The sequence below is a fragment of the Myotis nattereri genome, assembly GCF_964212035.1.
Source record: "Myotis nattereri genome assembly, chromosome: X".
In the NCBI taxonomy this organism is placed as follows: domain Eukaryota; kingdom Metazoa; phylum Chordata; class Mammalia; order Chiroptera; family Vespertilionidae; genus Myotis; species Myotis nattereri.
The window spans coordinates 91,564,878-91,582,062 of record NC_138078.1 but is presented as its reverse complement, the minus strand read 5'-3'; the positions used below and the strand labels follow the sequence as shown (position 1 = coordinate 91,582,062).

At 42.8% G+C, this 17,185-nt stretch overlaps 1 protein-coding gene across 3 annotated transcripts in view; it reads left to right on the top strand.

Moving 5' to 3' along the window:
* The window catches only part of TRMT2B (tRNA methyltransferase 2 homolog B), a gene marked incomplete at its 3' end in the record, with an annotated part of 140,493 nt that overhangs the window by 67,804 nt on the left and 55,504 nt on the right, over nucleotides 1-17,185 (top strand). The window contains exon 12 of one of the 3 annotated variants that reach the window (XM_081080893.1): nucleotides 299-590. The exons of 1 other annotated variant lie outside the window; for it this stretch is intronic. In XM_081080893.1, coding sequence (XP_080937019.1) covers nucleotides 299-425 — 127 coding nt within the window. Of the gene's footprint in view, nucleotides 1-298; nucleotides 591-17,185 lie in introns of those variants that run through there. One more of the 3 variants, XM_081080892.1, reaches the window with a different exon arrangement.

Below are 17,185 nucleotides of genomic sequence, written 5' to 3'. Positions count from 1 at the left end.
AGAAAAGTATATGACCTAGGTCCCTTGCTCCATTCACCATTGAACTCCAAGTCTGTGTCACATACTGGGAACATAGAGATGAATACTAAGCAGTTTTTGCCTCATTTTTACCTCAAAAATATTAGACTCCAGTGAGGAAGTTGGCTTAAAAAAAACAGGTAGTTACATTAAATATGATAGATGCTGTTATAGAGAAAAACACAAAGGACAGAGGCAGAGCTTAAAATGTAAGAAATTGTGTTACTAGAAGTTCTCCTTGGTTTCTAGGAACTGATATTATTAACATCTTGTTCTACAGGCTGTGTTGTCCCCCAAACTCTGCTAAGAAGCTTCTCGGCAAGCCTTTTGTCCTGAGACAAGCTGTGCCTGTGGATCTGTTCCCCCACACCCTACACTGTGAGCTGGTGTTCCTCTTTACTCGATAAAAAGCCTCCTATAAGATGGTGGGCTCTTCATTAAGGCTGAAATTTCATTAGCTTTCAGGTTTGGCATATTGTTACATTGCAGATCCTGAGAGCATTACTGGGGAAACCAATCTTTGGATCATGAGTAGGAAGAATATAGTAAATCTTCCTACATGAACCAGATTTATTACTTTTGTTTTCAGCTTCCCTTATTTTCATGTGTGTTTGTTTGCTGTGACCACTCCTTGGCCCTGGATCTGGACTGTTCCTTTTGTTGTCAGCCTGTCCTGGCTCCTTGGTCTGAAATTGCCTGTGGTGTGGTGCAAATGAGTTTTTCTCAGTAGCTTATAATAATGTCACATTTTCTCAGGTCTCTGTGTTTGCCCAGAGATTTTATTAGATACTAGAGCCCGGGTGCACGAAATTCGTGCACGGTGGGGGGGGGGTGTTCCTCAACCTGGCTTGTACCCTCTCCAATCTGGGACCCCTCGGGGGATGTCTGACTGCAGGATCAGGCCTAAACTGGCAGTTGGACATCCCTCTCAGAATCTGGGACTGCTGGCTCCTAACTGCTCACCTGTCTGCCTGCCTGATTGCCCCTAATCTCTTCTGCCTGCCAGCCTGATTGCCCCCCTAACCTCTCCCCTGCCAGCCTGATTGATGCCTAACTGCTCCCCTGCTGGCCTGATCACCCCCAACTGCTCTCCCCTGCCGACCCAATCGCCCACAACTGCCCTCCCCTGCTGACCTGATGGCCCCCAACTGCTCTCTCCTGCCGGCCTGATTGCCCCAACTGCTCTCCCCTGCCGGCCTGATTGCCTCCAACTGCCCTCCCTGATGGGGCCTGATCACCCCCAACTGCCCTCCCCTGCCAGCCTGATCACCCCACAACTGCCCTCCCCTGCTGCAACTCGCCTCCTCTTCCGGGACCCGCCTCCTCTACATTAGGTGGTGGAGACACTGGGACCGGCCTCCTCCATGCCGCACAGAGCCATGGGACCCCCAGGCCTCACCATGCAGAGTGGCCACCAGGCCCTGCATCCCCTGTGTGCGCAGCCATCTTGTGATGACGTTGCGTGAGGGTGTCGCACAAGGGCGTGATGCCACCTAGGCTTTTAGTATATAGGATGTTCTGTATTCTTAAGTTACTAAGAATTAGGGCTAGAAACAAGTCTAGCTTTTTTCAAAAAGCAGAGTGTGGGGGGCTATTGGCAAGCACATCGGGCGTTTTTAAATATGTTGGCTGAACCCAGGATGCAGGCAAAGCCAAGCCCTGGAGGCAGTCCTAGCCAAGCAGCAAGGACGCCACTCAGTCTGACCTTTCCAGCCCAGGTACTAGGGGGTGGATCTCACTATGTCGCCAGAAACTCAAGGCCTACCCAGATGTGATGTAACTTCCTGTTACTTCGAGTATAAATTAAACTTACTTCCGGTGTTGGGTGCTCTGTTCATCTATCAGAGGGTAGACGCCACACCCAGGCCCAGCTTTTTCCTCTATTTCTGTCTCAGTCTCATTTTTCATTCTTCCTTAACCCTCGTCAAGATCTACTCAAGATTTCATGAATCCCCAGTCTCTCTTTCAGCTCTGGTCGCAGGAAGAGAGAACATACTACCCCCATCGCAGAGTAAGCTATAACGTGATTGCAGAGTGACTGCATGAACTCAGTAGAGCTTCAGTCCTTTGGGTTTTCTAGGCTTTGAAGCTTCTAGAACAGTGGTTCTCAATCTTGGCTGCACATTAGAATCACCTGGGAATCTTTAAAATCCTGATTCCTGGGCCTCATCCTCCGGAAATTCTGTTTCTTTGTTATGGGGTGAGGCCACAACATTAGTAACAAAGAAACAGAATTTCCGGAGGATGAGGCCCAGAAATCAGGATTTTAAAAAGATTCCCAGGTGATTCTAATGTGCAGCCAAGGTTGAGAACCACTGCTCTAAGGGTTTGTCCTCAGCGTGCTTCCTACCTATCTTCCAGAACTGTCTTCTCATTAGGTTCATGTTCAAGTTGCTGAAATTCTGAAGACAGATTTTTGCCTTTATTGAAGTCTGGGATTTTCACCTATGGCAGTGGTTCCCGGTTTTGGCTAAACATTGGACTCCTGTGGGAAGTTTAAAAAAAATCCTGGTTACTGGAGCTTGGCCCTACTTCCAGGTATTCTGATTTAATTGGTCTGGGGTGTGGCCCAAACATCTGAATTTTTTTTTAAATTAAATCTTTATTGTTCAGATTATTACATTTGTTCCTCTTTTCCCCCCCATAACTCCCCTCCTCCCAGTTCCCGCTCCACTCTCCGCTCTCACTCCCCACCCACTGTCCTCATCCATAGGTGCACGATTTTTGTCCAGTCTCTTCCCGCATCTACCACACCCCTTTCCCCCCCAAGAATAGTCAGTCCATTCCCTTTCTATGTCCCTGATTCTATTATGATCACCAGATTATTTATTCACTTGATTCTTTTTTAAATTTATTTTTATTTTTTAATTAAATCTTTATTGTTCAGATTATTACATTTGTTCCTCTTTTCTCCCCCCCACAACTCCCCTCCTTCCAGTTCCCGCCCCACCCTCCGCCCTCACTCCCCACCCACTGTCCTCATCCATAGGTGCACGATTTTTGTCCAGTCTCTTCCCGCATCTCCCACACCCTTCCCCCTCAAGAATGGTCAGTCCATTCCCTTTCTATGTCCCTGATTCTATTATAATCACCAGTTCATTCTGTTCATCAGATTATTTATTCACTTGATTCTTAGATTCACTTGTTGATAGATGCATATTTGTTGTTCATAATTTGTATCTTTACCTTTTTCTTCCTCTTCCTCTTCTTAAAGGATACCTTTCAGCATTTCATATAATCCTGGTTTGGTGGTGATGAACTCCTTTAGCTTTTCCTTATCTGTGAAGCTCTTTATCTGACCTTCAATTCTGAATGATAGCTTTGCTGGATAAAGTAATCTTGGTTGTAGGTTCTTGGTATTCATCACTTTGAATATTTCTTGCCACTCCCTTCTGGCCTGCATAGTTTCTGTTGAGAAATTAGCTGACAGTCGTATGGGTATTCCCTTGTAGGTAACTGAGTTTCTTTCTCTTGCTGCGTTTAAGATTCTCTCTTTGCCTTTTGCTCTTGGAATTTTAATTATGATGTGTCTTGGTGTGGTCCTTTTTGGATTCCTTTTGTTTGGGGTTCTCTGCGCTTCCTGGACCTGTAAGTCTATTTCTTTCACCAGGTGGGGGAAGTTTTCTGTCATTATTTCTTCAAGTAGGTTTTCAATATCTTGCTCTCTCTCATCTTCTGGCACCCCTATAATTCTGATGTTGGTACGCTTGAAGCTGTCCCAGAGGCTCCTTACACTATCTTCGTATTTTCGGATTCTTTTTTCATTTTGCTTTTCCGGTTGGGTGTTTTTTGCTTCTTCACATTTCAAATCTTTGCCTTGATTCTTGCGCTCCTCTGGTCTGCTGTTGGGAGTCTGTATAGTATTTGTTATTTCAGTCCGTGTATGCTTAATTTCTAGTTGGTTCTTTATCATAACATCGAGGGTCTCATTAGATTTCTTGAGGATCTCACTACATTTATCGGCGGCTTCTAGACAGTTCTTAAGAGACCTTAAAAGTGTGTTTCTGAACTCAATATCCTCCATTGACAGTTTTGTCCTATTTCTTTGTCTCCACATTTTTTATGCTTTCTTGGTGCACACCCTAGTGGTCTTTGTGCGCAGTCTTGTTTTCGTTAAGCCTTGATTGTTGTCGGCAATACCGGGGGTGATTTGACCTCCAGGATAACTGGCTATGAGAGTCAGCTGTGTCTGCAGTGGGAGAGCTTCTGTGCTGGATCTCTAGGGCGGTGCTAATCTAGCGTTTGCCTGAGGCTATCCGGCAAATGGCTCTGTGCAGGGCTTGGGAGGGGCGGGTCCCCAGGGATCTACAGGGCAGGCCGGATCGAGCAGTTATGGCTGCTCTCAGTTCCATCCCTAGGGGCTCTGCCTCACAGAGTCCCAGCAACCGCTGCAAACCTCGGAGAGAAAGCTGCCTTCGAGTTCCGACCAAAGCCAGACAGTCCCGCTTCTCCCGTTTGAGTCTGGGTCCCTAGAGATTCGCCCGGATCTGGAGCTCAGAGTCTGAAACTCCCTCCCGATTGAAAACAACAACCGCGCCCTCCGCCTCTAGCCCTCTCCGCGTGCACTCCGCACCTTAGTATTTCACTTCAGCACTGCGCCTCCTTTGAGTCTGAGTATGATATTCTCTTTCCTCCTAGTTGTAGAATTTCCACTCAGCAAGCCTTCCTGTGGTTCTGGATGATGTCCGTTCCGTCTTTTAGTTGTTTTTTGAAGTGGTTGTTCGAGGCAGCAATCTCCGGCATTAACCTATGCCGCCATCTTGGTTTCCTCTCATCCTGAATTGTTAAAAGATCCCCCAAGGTGCTTGGAATATGCAGCAAGGGTTATGATCCTCCGATTAGGGGTATGGTTCCCAAACTTTTTTGCATGTTAAAATCCCCTAGGGATCTTTGAAAACTTCCAAAACCCAGGCCACACACCCCAGGCCAATGAAATAATCACAGTCTTTGGGTATTGGCAATTTTTGAAGTTTCCTTGGTGATTTCAATGTGCAGCCAGCGTTGAGAACCCTGGGATAGGGTGTTTGATTGTTTTGGGGTTGGAAGGGAGAAAAGGATGAATGGCATTTGCTGAGATTTAAGTCTTTCAATCCTTCACCTTCAAAATCACATTGCCAATTCATAATTTACAGGGTCATCGCCATTTTTTTGAGAAAAGTATTTTAAAATGGCATGCCCATAAAGTGCAGTCATGAATCAATTGAAGCTCTCTTAGAGCTTACCAATTAATGCAAGGACAAAAGCACAATTGAAATGAAATATACTTATTATTTTCAGACTTAGAAGTTTTCAATCAGCTGATTCCATCTGTGGTTGAAAAGGGGCCACATGCTAACCTGACAAGCTCAGAAGCCTGCCTGGCAGCCTTACAAGCTCAGAGACCTAAAGTAATGACAAAGGATGGTCTGAAATTAAAACTTCTTAACTAAAAGAAGCTTATGGCAAGTAGTCATGTCCTAGGCTAGAATATTTCCTGACAAAAGTCAGTCTTAACTGAGCCTATTATCTATGACTAGAGGCTCAATGCACAAAATTTATGCAAGGGGCTCAGACCAACTGCCACAGAGGCTACATCTGCCTCGGCACCCTGCCCTCGCAGCCCTGGCTTCCTCTGGAAGGACTCCAGTCTAATTAGCATATAATGCTTTTATTCTCCTATCTAATAATAGAGAAACAGGTAATTAACCGTGACTTCGCTACCCTTCCCATTGGCTAATCAGGGCGATATGCAAATTAACTGCCAACTAAGATGGCGGTTAACCGCCAACAAAGATGGCGGCTAATTTGCATACTGCAGGGAGGATGGGACAGCGCCATCCTGCCTGCCCCTCCACCATCTGGGCCTGCAATCTGTGACCCAGATGGCGGGCGACCCATGTGCAACCCAACCCAGGGCTGGTGGGTGTGACTGCAGCGGTCTGCCACTGGCCAAGCCCCCAACCGGCTTTCCCACTGGGAATCGGGGCTGGTGGGGCAACTGCAGAGGTCCACCATCAGTCATGCCCCCAACCGGCCCTCCCGCGGGAGATCCGCGCTGGTGGGGCAACTGCAGAGGTCTGCCAGCAGTCATTCCCCTAACTGGCACTCCCGCAGGAGATCCGGGCTGGTGGGGCAACTGCAGCGGTCCGCCCGCAGCCACGCCCCCAACCGGCTCTCCTGCCGGGAGATCTGGGCTGGTGGGGCGACTGCAGCGGTGGTCAGCAGTCACGCCCCCAACTGGCCCTCCCGCGGGCGATCCTGGCTGGCTGCAATTCACCACCAGTCACGCCCCCAACCGGCCCTCTAGTGTTTGACCCAGGCTTCCGGGGACAGTGTGGCTCTCTGTCACCCCAGCTTCCTCATCACAGCTGTGGAAAGTGACAGCAGGGAGGAGGAAGTCCAACCCTGACGGAATCTCCCAGAATCAGCCGTTAGTCACAGAGCTCTCAGTGGCCTGACAGGCAGGACTCTCATTCTCCTGCATCTCAGATCATGTCAATAGACAGGTAGGACAATGTCCAAAGAGAAACGATTGATACAAGGTAGCTCTGTAGCCGAAAAGTGCCGGTGTTATCGACAGAAAATGTCTGCAGAGCAACGTGCATCTGATCTTGAAAGAAGGCTACGTCTGCAACAGAATGTATCTGAAGAGCAGCTACTGGAAAACCATCACTCTGAAACCGAAAGACTGAGGTGTCATCGACAGAAATGTCTAAAGACCAACGTGCCTTTGAAAAGGAAAGAAGGCGGTGGCGACGACAAAATATGTCTAGAGAACAGTCATCAACAAGTACTTCCAATACCAGTAGGAACTGCCTTCTCAGCAAAAATGGAGTACATGAGGATGCAATCCTCGAACATAGTTGTGGTGGAATGACGGTTCGATGTGAATTTTGCCTATCACTAAATTTCTCTGATGAAAAACCATCCGATGGGAAATTTACTCGATGTTGTAGCAAAGGGAAAGTCTGTCCAAATGATATACATTTTCCAGATTACCCGGCATATTTAAAAAGATTAATGACAAACGAAGATTCTGACAGTAAAAATTTCATGGAAAATATTCGATCCATAAATAGTTCTTTTGCGTCCATGGGTGCTAATATTGCATCGCCATCAGGATATGGGCCATACTGTTTTAGAATACACGGACAAGTTCATCACCGTACTCAAACTTTACACCCTTCGGATGGTGTTTCTCGGAAGTTTGCTCACTCTATATTTCGGATACAGCCGAAGCTACAAGTAAAAGACTAGCAATGCCAGAAAACCAGGGCTGCTCAGAAAGACTCATGATCAACATCAACAACCTCTTTCATGAAATAAATGAATTAACAAAATCATACAAGATGCTACATGAGGTAGAAAAGGAAGCCCAATCTGAAGCAGCAGCAAAAGGTATTGCTCCCACAGAGGTAACAATGGCAATTAAATACGATTGTAACAGTGACCCAGGTAGATATAATTCTCCCCATGCAACTGAGGTTGCTGTCATATTCAGAAACAAAGATGGAGAACCTCCTTTTGAAAGGGACTTGCTCATTCATTGTAAACCAGATCCTAATAATCCAAGTGCCACTAAAATGAAACAAATCAATATCGTGTTTCCTACATTAGATGCAATGACATATCCTATTCTTTCCCCACATGGTGAAAAAGGCTGGGGGACAGATATTGCATTAAGACTCAGAGACAACAGTGTAATCGACAATAATACTAGACAAAATGTAAGGACATGAGTCACACAAATGCAGTATTATGGATTTCATCTCTCTGTGCGGGACAAGTTAATCCTATTTTAAATGCAGGAAAATTAACTCAACAGTTTATCGTGGATTCACATTAAAAAATGGAGGCCAGTTGGATAAATTTCATCAAAGCAAACCAATCTAAGTTGAGAGTTGAAAAATATAGTGGTTTGATGGGTTATCTCAAATCTAGATCTGAAAATGACAATGTGCCGATTGGTAAAATGATAATACTTCCGTCATCTTTTGAGGGTAGTCCCAGAAATATGCAGCAGCAATATCAGGATGCTATGGCAATTGTAACGAAGTATGGTAAGCCTTATTTATTCATAACCATGACATGCAACCCCAAATGGGCAGATATTACAAACAATTTACAACGCTGGCAAAAAGTTGAAAACAGACCTGACTTGGTAGCCAGAGTTTTTAATATTAAGCTGAATGCTCTTTTAAATGATATATGTAAATTCCATTTATTTGGCAAAGTAATAGCTAAGATTCATGTCATTGAATTTCAGAAACGAGGATTGCCTCACGCTCACATATTATTGATATTAGATAATGAGTCCAAATTACGTTCAGAAGATGACATTGACCATATAGTTAAGGTAGAAATTCCAGATGAGAACCAGTGTCCTCAACTTTTTCAAATTGTAAAAACCAATATGGTACATGGACCATGTTGAATGCAAAATCCAAGTAGTCCATGTATGGAAAATGGAAAATGTTCAAAGGGATATCCAAAAGAATTTCAAAATGCGACCATTGGAAACATTGATGGATATCCCAGATACAAACGAAGATCTGGTAGCACCATTTCTATTGGAAATAAAATTGTCGATAATACTTGGATTGTCCCTTATAACCCATATTTGTGCCTCAAGTATAACTGTCATATAAATGTTGAAGTCTGTGCATCAATTAGAAGTGTCAAGTATCTATTTAAATACATCTATAAAGGGCACGACTGTGCAAATATTCAAATTTCTGAGAAAAATATTATCAATCATGACGAAGTACAGGACTTCATTGACTCCAGGTATGTGAGCGCTCCTGAGGCTGTTTGGAGACATTTTGGAATGTGAATGCATGACCAATCTCATGCAATCACAAGATTAGCTATTCATCTGCCAAATGATCAGAATTTATATTTTCATGCAGATGATTTTGTTGAAGTTTTAGATAAGGCTAAAAGGCATAACTTGACTTTGATGGCTTGGTTCTTATTGAATAGAGAAGACTCTGATGCACGTAATTATTATTATTGGGAGATTCCACAACATTATGTATTTACTAATTCTTTGTGGGCAAAACGCCGAAAGGGTGGGAATAAAGTATTAGGTAGACTGTTCACTGTGAGCTTTAGAGAACCAGAACGATATTACCTTAGACTTTTGCTTCTGCATGTAAAAGGTGCGGTAAGTTTTGAGGATCTGCGAACTGTAGGAGGTGTAACTTATGATACATTTCGTGAAGCTGCTAAACACTGGGGATTACTACTTGATGACACTATCTGGAAAGAAACGATTGACGATGCAATCATCCTTAACATGCCCAAACAACTACGGCAACTTTTTGCATATATATGTGTGTTTGGATATCCTGCTGCTGCAGACAAATTATGGGAAGAGAATAAATCTCATTTTATTGAAGATTTCTGTTGGAAATTACACCGAAGAGAAGGTGCCTGTGTAAACTGTGAAACGCACGCCCTTAACGAAGTTCAAGAGGTATTCACATTGCATGGAATGAAATGTTCACATTTCAAACTTCCGGACTATCCTTTATTAACGAATGCAAATACATGTGATCAATTGTACGAGCAACAAAGGGCAGAGGTTTTGATAAATTCTCTGAATGATGAACAGTTGGCAGCCTTTCAGACTATAACTTCAGCCATCGAAGATCAAACTGTAAACCCCAAATGCTTTTTCTTGGATGGTCCAGGTGGTAGTGGAAAAACATATCTGTATAAAGTTTTAACACATTATATTAGAGGTCGTAGTGGTACTGTTTTACTCACAGCGTCTACAGGAATTGCTGCAAATTTACTTCTTGGTGGAAGAACCGTTCATTCCCAGTATAAATTACCGATTGCATTAAATGAAACTTCAATTTCTAGACTTGATATAAAGAGCAAAGTTGCTAAAATCATTAAAAATGCCCAATTTATTATTGATGAATGCACCATGGCATCCAGTCATGCTATAAACGCCATAGATAGATTACTAAGAGAAATTATGAATTTTGATGTTGCATTTGGTGGGAAAGTTCTCCTTCTCGGAGGGGATTTTCGACAATGTCTCAGTATTGTACCACATGCTATGCGATCGGCCATAGTACAAACGAGTTTAAAGTACTGCAATGTTTGTGGATGTTTCAGAAAGTTGTCTCTTACAACAAATATGAGAGCAGAGGATTCTGCTTATAGTGAATGGTTAGTAAAACTTGGGGATGGCAAACTTGATAGCAGTTTTCATTTAGGAATGGATATTATTGAAATCCCCCATGAAATGATTTGTAACAGATCTAGTATTGAAGCCACCTTTGGAAATAGTATATCTATAGATAATATTAAAAAAATATCTAAACGTGCAATTCTTTGCCCAAACAATGAGCATGTTCAAAAATTAAATGAAGAAATTTTGGATATACTTGATGGAGAGTTTCACACATATTTGAGTGATGATTCCATTGACTCAACAGATGATGCTGAAAAGGAAAATTTTCCCATCAAATTTCTTAATAGTATTACTCCTTCAGGAATGCTGTGTCATAAATTAAAATTGAAAGTGGGTGCAATCATCATGCTATAGAGAAATCTTAATAGTAAATGGGGTCTTTGTAACGGTACCAGATTTATTATCAAAATATTACGACCTAACATTATCGAAGCTGAAGTATTAACAGGATCTGCAGAGGGTGAGGTTGTTCTGATTCCAAGAATTGATTTGTCCCCATCTGACACTGGTCTCCCATTTAAATTAATTCGATGACAGTTTCCCATGATGCCAGCATTTGCGATGACTATTAATAAATCACAAGGACAAACTCTAGACAGTGTAGGAATATTCCTACCTGAACCCGTTTTTGCACATGGTCAATTATATATTGCTTTCTCTCGAGTTCGAAGAGCGTGTAATGTTAAAGTTAAAGTTGTAAATACTTTATCCCAAGGGAAATTAGTCAAGCACTCTGAAAGTGTTTTTACTCTTAATGTGGTATACAGGGAGATATTAGAATAAGTTTAATCACTTTATCAGTCATTATTTGCATCAGTGTTGTTTTTACATCATGAGTTTATTGTTATATCATTTTATTATTGTTTATTTATTAATAAAATTATGTATTATTTTCATATACATTGTACTCATTTCCTTTTATCTCTCACACTTTTATTATAGAGAAAGGGCAAATAGCAATATTAAAATATTTCCTCTAAATAATTCCCTTTCAGTGTGCATGAATTTCGTGCACCGGGCCACTAGTCTTATATAATAAAAGGCTAATATGAAAATTGTTGAAGCAGCGGAGACTGCGCCATCTTGGGTGGTTGTTGCCAGCATCCAGAGACCAGCTACTAACCTGGAAACAAGGGATCTCAAGCAGCGTGACTGCGTGAACTCAGAAGAGCACTGCTTCTTCTCACAGAAAGGTTGGACATCCCCTAAAGGTGCAGTTTGCAGTTCGGGTTGGAGGGAGGACCGAGCTCGCACGCGCGCGGGGCGGAATCTGTGCCCCACAGAGTCCGCAGCCGTTGGGACCAGCATGACCCGCGAGTGGGGAAGGGGCCCCACAGGGCTGCTGGCAGAAGGGAACGCGAAAAATGAGCCCATAGCTGGACTGGATATAAAGGAGCAGCCTTGGACTTTGCCAATTTGCTGGCTGCTTGGTGCCAGGGGCGAGTGGGCGTGCGGAAACTGCGCGCGGAGACTGTGCGCAGACCTGGAAGGTGGAGGCTTGCGAATTCGCACAACTATCAGGCTCTTGTTACAGTTCCCCTTAGACCCATGCATTTGATTATTAAACCCAGTGCATGGGATTCCCCAGTTGGGGTCATTTGCAGAGCCTGTAGGGGAAAGTTCTTTTTGGGGAGCCTGGGAAACAGCGGGCAGTGGCAAGGAACCAGCTTTGGGCAGTGGTCTTTTCCAAATACCATAGAGGAAAAAAAACAACAAAAACCCGACTGATAGAGAGGACTTATAGCCTCGGAGGTCAATCCAGACACACTGCCACCCAGAGGCAGAGCCACAAACTGTCTCTTCTGTGATCACAAATAAAGGCAGACTGGCAAACAAATACAACCTGCCTTAAAATCAGGTCTGTGGTTTACTGCACGAGGGACAGAGTATCTCAGGGAAGTTCAACACTCCCCTGAATGCCTGGCAGGACTAAGGCGTGCCAAAAAGAAGAGTGGAAGATCTGAAGCACTTTCATTTCTGAATATTTTTATATATTTTTTTTAATTCTTTTTTCACCATTTCATTAAGAACCTATTTTATTATATTTTTATTTTTTATTTTTTCATCACTTGATTTTACCTTTTTAATTACTACATTTTTTTAAATATATTTTATTGATTTTTTTACAGAGAGGAAGGGAGAGAGATAGAGAGTTAGAAACATCGATGAGAAAGAAACATCGATCAGCTGCCTCCTGCACATCTCCCACAGGGATGTGCCTGCAACCCAAGTACATGCCCTTGACCGGAATCGAACCCGGGACCCTTGAGTCTGCAGGCTGATGCTCTATCCACTGAGCCAAACCGGTTTCGGCTAATTACTACATTTTTTAACCAGTATTATTGCTATCCTTTTACCATTTTTTCAAGTGTCATTTTATTTTTTATTTTTTATTTTTTTTATTTTTCTTTATTTTATTTTGGGATTAGTGTTGTACACTCTATTTTCATCGTTCCTTTAGCATCATTTCTCTCTATCTCACATTTACCCTTAAGCCAAAACTCTCTTCCTCACGTTTCCCCTTTTGTTGTCCTGTTTCTCTTACCCTATTCCTGCTTTGGATTTTCCCTATTCCTTCTCTCTACCCACTGTCTAAATTTCACCCCACTTATATATCTAATTTCCAATCCCTCGCTCTAAATCCATATACACCTCTCTCTTATCTTTCTTCACTATCTAATTTTTTTCTCTCTCTGTCGTTTTGCTAGTGTTTGCTTGATTTTGAGTATGTTGGGGTTTTTTATGCTTGTGTGGGAAATTGTTTTGTTTTTCAATTTCATTTTTCTGTTTTGCTTACTTTTTCTTTATCTGGTTATTTTTGTGCTTCTGTTTTCCCGTGCCTCGCTTGATATTGGTGGTTGTTTGTAGTTTGCATTAGTCTCCAGGGATCTGCTGCTGGAGTTCATTGAGATTGGTTGCGGTTCTCTTGGAGTTTTCTCCCCATACAAATAGCCTCTTCCCCACCTCTATTTCATTCTCTTACTTTTTTGTTTGTTTGTTTTTGTTTTTATTTTTTGTGGTTTTTTTTTGTTTTTGTTTTTTGTCTTTTTGTTTTTTTCTTCTCTCCCTTTTCCCAATCTCATTTCGGCACTCCTTTTTGTTTTTTATTTTTCTCTTTAATCTATTTCCTCTTTTTTCTTCTTTATCCCCTAATTCTCTTCACTCGGGGGGTCACCTTTATTTGGGGTTATTAATATCGTGAATGCATTTAGTTCGGTGCCTTGTACGTTCTGCCTTGTTGTGTTGTATTTTGTGCCTTTGAATCAGCACAGCAGGGAGAGAACTACATAACCAAACACCTTGAGAAGAGAAATCATGGTGAAACAAAGAACCAACCCAAATATGAAAGAAAAACAGGCATCATCAGAAAAGGAAGTAAACGAAATGGAGGCAATGGAGGCAAGCAACCTGTCAGAGAAAGAATTCAGAGTAATGGCCATAAGGTGGATGAAAAGAATGGAAGACCAATTCAACAATATGTGTAGGAACCAAGAGGAAATGAAGAAGAACCAAGAGGAAATGAAGAGAAACCAAGAAGAAATGAAAAATGACATCACTGCCATAAAGAACTCAATAGAAAGCATCAACAGTAGACTAGAAGAAGCAGAGGACTGCATCAGCGAGCTAGAAGACAAGGTAGAAAAAAATACCCAAACAGAACAGCTTCTAGAAAAAAAATTAAAAAGCAGGAGGAGAGCCTAAGAGAACTCTGGGACAATGCTAAACGAAACAATATCCGAATAATAGGGGTGCCAGAAGGAGAGGAAACTGAGCAAGGAATAGAAAACCTGTTTGAAAAAATAGTAACAGAAAATTTCCCTGATATAGGGAGGAAAAAACTCACACAAATCCAAGAAGCTCACAGAGTCCCAAACAAAATGAACCCGAAAATGCCGACACCAAGGCACATAATAATTAAATTGGCAAACACCAACGACAAAGCAAGAATCTTAAAAGCAGCCAGAGAGAAACAGAAAGTTACCTACAAAGGTTCCCCCATCAGACTAGCGACCGATTTCTCAACAGAAACACATCAGGCAAGAAGGGAATGGAATGAAATATACAAAGCCATGCAAAGGAAGGGTCTGAATCCAAGAGTACTATACCCAGCGAGGCTATCAATCAAAATTGAGGGTCAAATCAGGAGCTTCACAGACAAAAACGGTCTACGGGAGTTTATTACAACCAAACCAGCAATGCAAGAAATGCTAAAGGGTCTGCTGTAAATAGAAAAAACAGGAAACAAAGAAGGAATGCAGCGGTAAAGAACAAAAATGGCGACTAACAAGTTTCTATCAATAATAACTTTATTTTTTTTTTTAATATATTTTTTCTTTTTTTTTAAATTTTTTAATTAAATCTTTATTGTTCAGATTATTACATTTGTTCCTCTTTTTTCCCCCCATAACTCCCCTCCTCCCAGTTCCCGCCCCACCATCCGCCCTCACTCCCGACCCACTGTCCTCATCCATAGGTGCACGATTTTTGTCCAGTCTCTTCCTGCATCTCCCACACCCCTTTCCCCCCCAAGAATAGTCAGTCCATTCCCTTTCTATGTCCCTGATTCTATTATAATCACCCGTTCATTCTGTTCATCAGATTATTTATTCACTTGATTCTTAGATTCACTTGTTGATAGATGTGTATTTGTTGTTCATAATTTGTATCTTTACCTTTTTCTTCCTCTTCCTCTTCTTAAAGGATACCTTTCAGCATTTCATATAATCCTGGTTTGGTGGTGATGAACTCCTTTAGCTTTTCCTTATCTGTGAAGCTCTTTATCTGACCTTCAATTCTGAACGATAGCTTTGCTGGATAAAGTAATCTTGGTTGTAGGTTCTTGGTATTCATCACTTTGAATATTTCTTGCCACTCCCTTCTGGCCTGCAAAGTTTCTGTTGAGAAATCAGCTGACAGTCGTATGGGTATTCCCTTGTAGGTAACTGAGTTTCTTTCTCTTGCTGCTTTTAAGATTCTCTCTTTATCTTTTGCTCTTGGCATTTTAATTATGATGTGTCTTGGTGTGGTCCTCTTTGGATTCCTTTTGTTTGGGGTTCTCCGCGCTTCTTGGACCTGTAAGTCCATTTCTTTCACCAGGTGAGGGAAGTTTTCTGTCATTATTTCTTCAAATAGGTTTTCAATATCTTGCTCTCTTTCATCTTCTGGCACCCCTATAATTCTGATGTTGGTACGCTTGAAGCTGTCCCAGAGGCTCCTTACACTATCCTCGCATTTTTGTATTCTTTTTTCATTTTGCTTTTCCGGTTGGGTGTTTTTTGCTTCCTCACATTTCAAATCATTGACTTGATTCTTGCGATCATCTAGTCTGCTGTTGGGAGTCTGTATAATATTCTTTATTTCAGTCAGTGTATGCTTAATTTCTAGTTGGTTCCCCAATATAACATCGAGGGTCTCATTAGTTTTCTTGTAGATCTCATTAAGTTTATCGGCGGCTTCTAAACAGTTCTTGAGAGACCTTAAAAGTGTGGTTCTGAACTCTAGATCTTCCATTGACAATTTTGTCCTGTTTCTTTGTCTCCGCATTTTGTTATGCTTCCTTGGTGCACCCCCTAGTGGTCTTTGTTTGTGGATTTATAGTTAAATCTTGATTGTTGTAGCTAATTCCAGGGAGGGTTTGACCTCCAGGCCAAGTGGCTATGAGAATCAGCTGTGTCAGCAGTGAGAGAACTTCTGTCCTCTAGGGAGGTGCTAATCTGGCATTTGCCTGAGGCTATCCGGCAAATGCCTCTGTGCAGGGCTTGGGCAGGGCGGGTCGCACAGGATCAACAGGGTGGGCCTGAGAGAGCAGTTATGGCGGCTCTCAGTCCTGTCCCCAGGGGCTCTGCCTCTCTGAGTCCCAGCACCCGCTGCAAAGCTTGGAGAGAAAGCTGCACTCGCTATGACCCAAGCCAGACAGACCCGCTTCTCCCGTTTGAGTCTGGGTCCCTAAAGACTCGCCGGGATCTGGAGCTCAGAGTCTGTGACTCCCTCCCGATTGAAAACGCCAACTGCACCCTCCGCCGCCAGCCCGCTCCGCGCACTCCGCACCTCAGAATTTGACTTCAGCACTGCGCCTCCTCTGAGTGTCCGTATGCGTTTCTCTTTCCTCCTAGTTGTAGGACTTCCATTCAGCCAGCGTTCCAGTGGTTTTGGGTGATGTCCGTTCCGTCTTTTAGTTTCACTTTTGAAGCAGTTGTTCAAAGCAGCAAACTCCGGCGTTAACCTATGCCGCCATCTTGGTTCTCCTTTTTTAATATTTTTTATTGATTAAGATATTACATATGTGTACCCTCTACCCCCCCTCTCCCCGCTCACCCCCTCACCCCCCAGTTGTCCGTGTCCATTGGTTAGGCCTATATGCTTGCATATAAGTCCCTTGGTTGATCTTTCTCCCTTGCCCCCACCCTCCCCTACCTTCCCTCCAAGGCCCGACAGTCCAATCAATGCCTCTCCGTCTCTGGATCAGTCCTTGTTCATCAGTTTATGTTGTTCATTATATTCCACAAATAAGTGAGATCTTGTGGTATTTATCCGCTCTCCAGTTCCATCCATGCTGTGGCAAATGGTAAGAGTTCCTTTTTCTTCTTCCTCTTCTTAAAGAATACCTTTCAGCATTTCATATAATGCTGGTTTGGTGGTGATGAACTCCTTTAGCTTTTTCTTATCCGTGAAGCTCTTTATCTGACCTTCCATTCTGAATGATAGCTTTGCTGGATAAAGTAATCTTGGTTGCAGGTTCTTGCTATTCATCTCTTTGAATATTTCTTGCCACTCTCTTCTGGCCTGCATGGTTTCTGTTGAGAAATCAGCTGACAGTCGGATGGGTACTCCCTTGTAGGTAACTGACTGTCTTTCTCTTGCTGCTTTTAAGATTCTCTCTTTATCTTTTGCTCTTGGCATTTTAATTATGATGTGTCTTGGTGTGGTCCTCTTTGGATTCCTTTTGTTTGGGGTTCTCTGCGCTTCCTGGACTTGTAA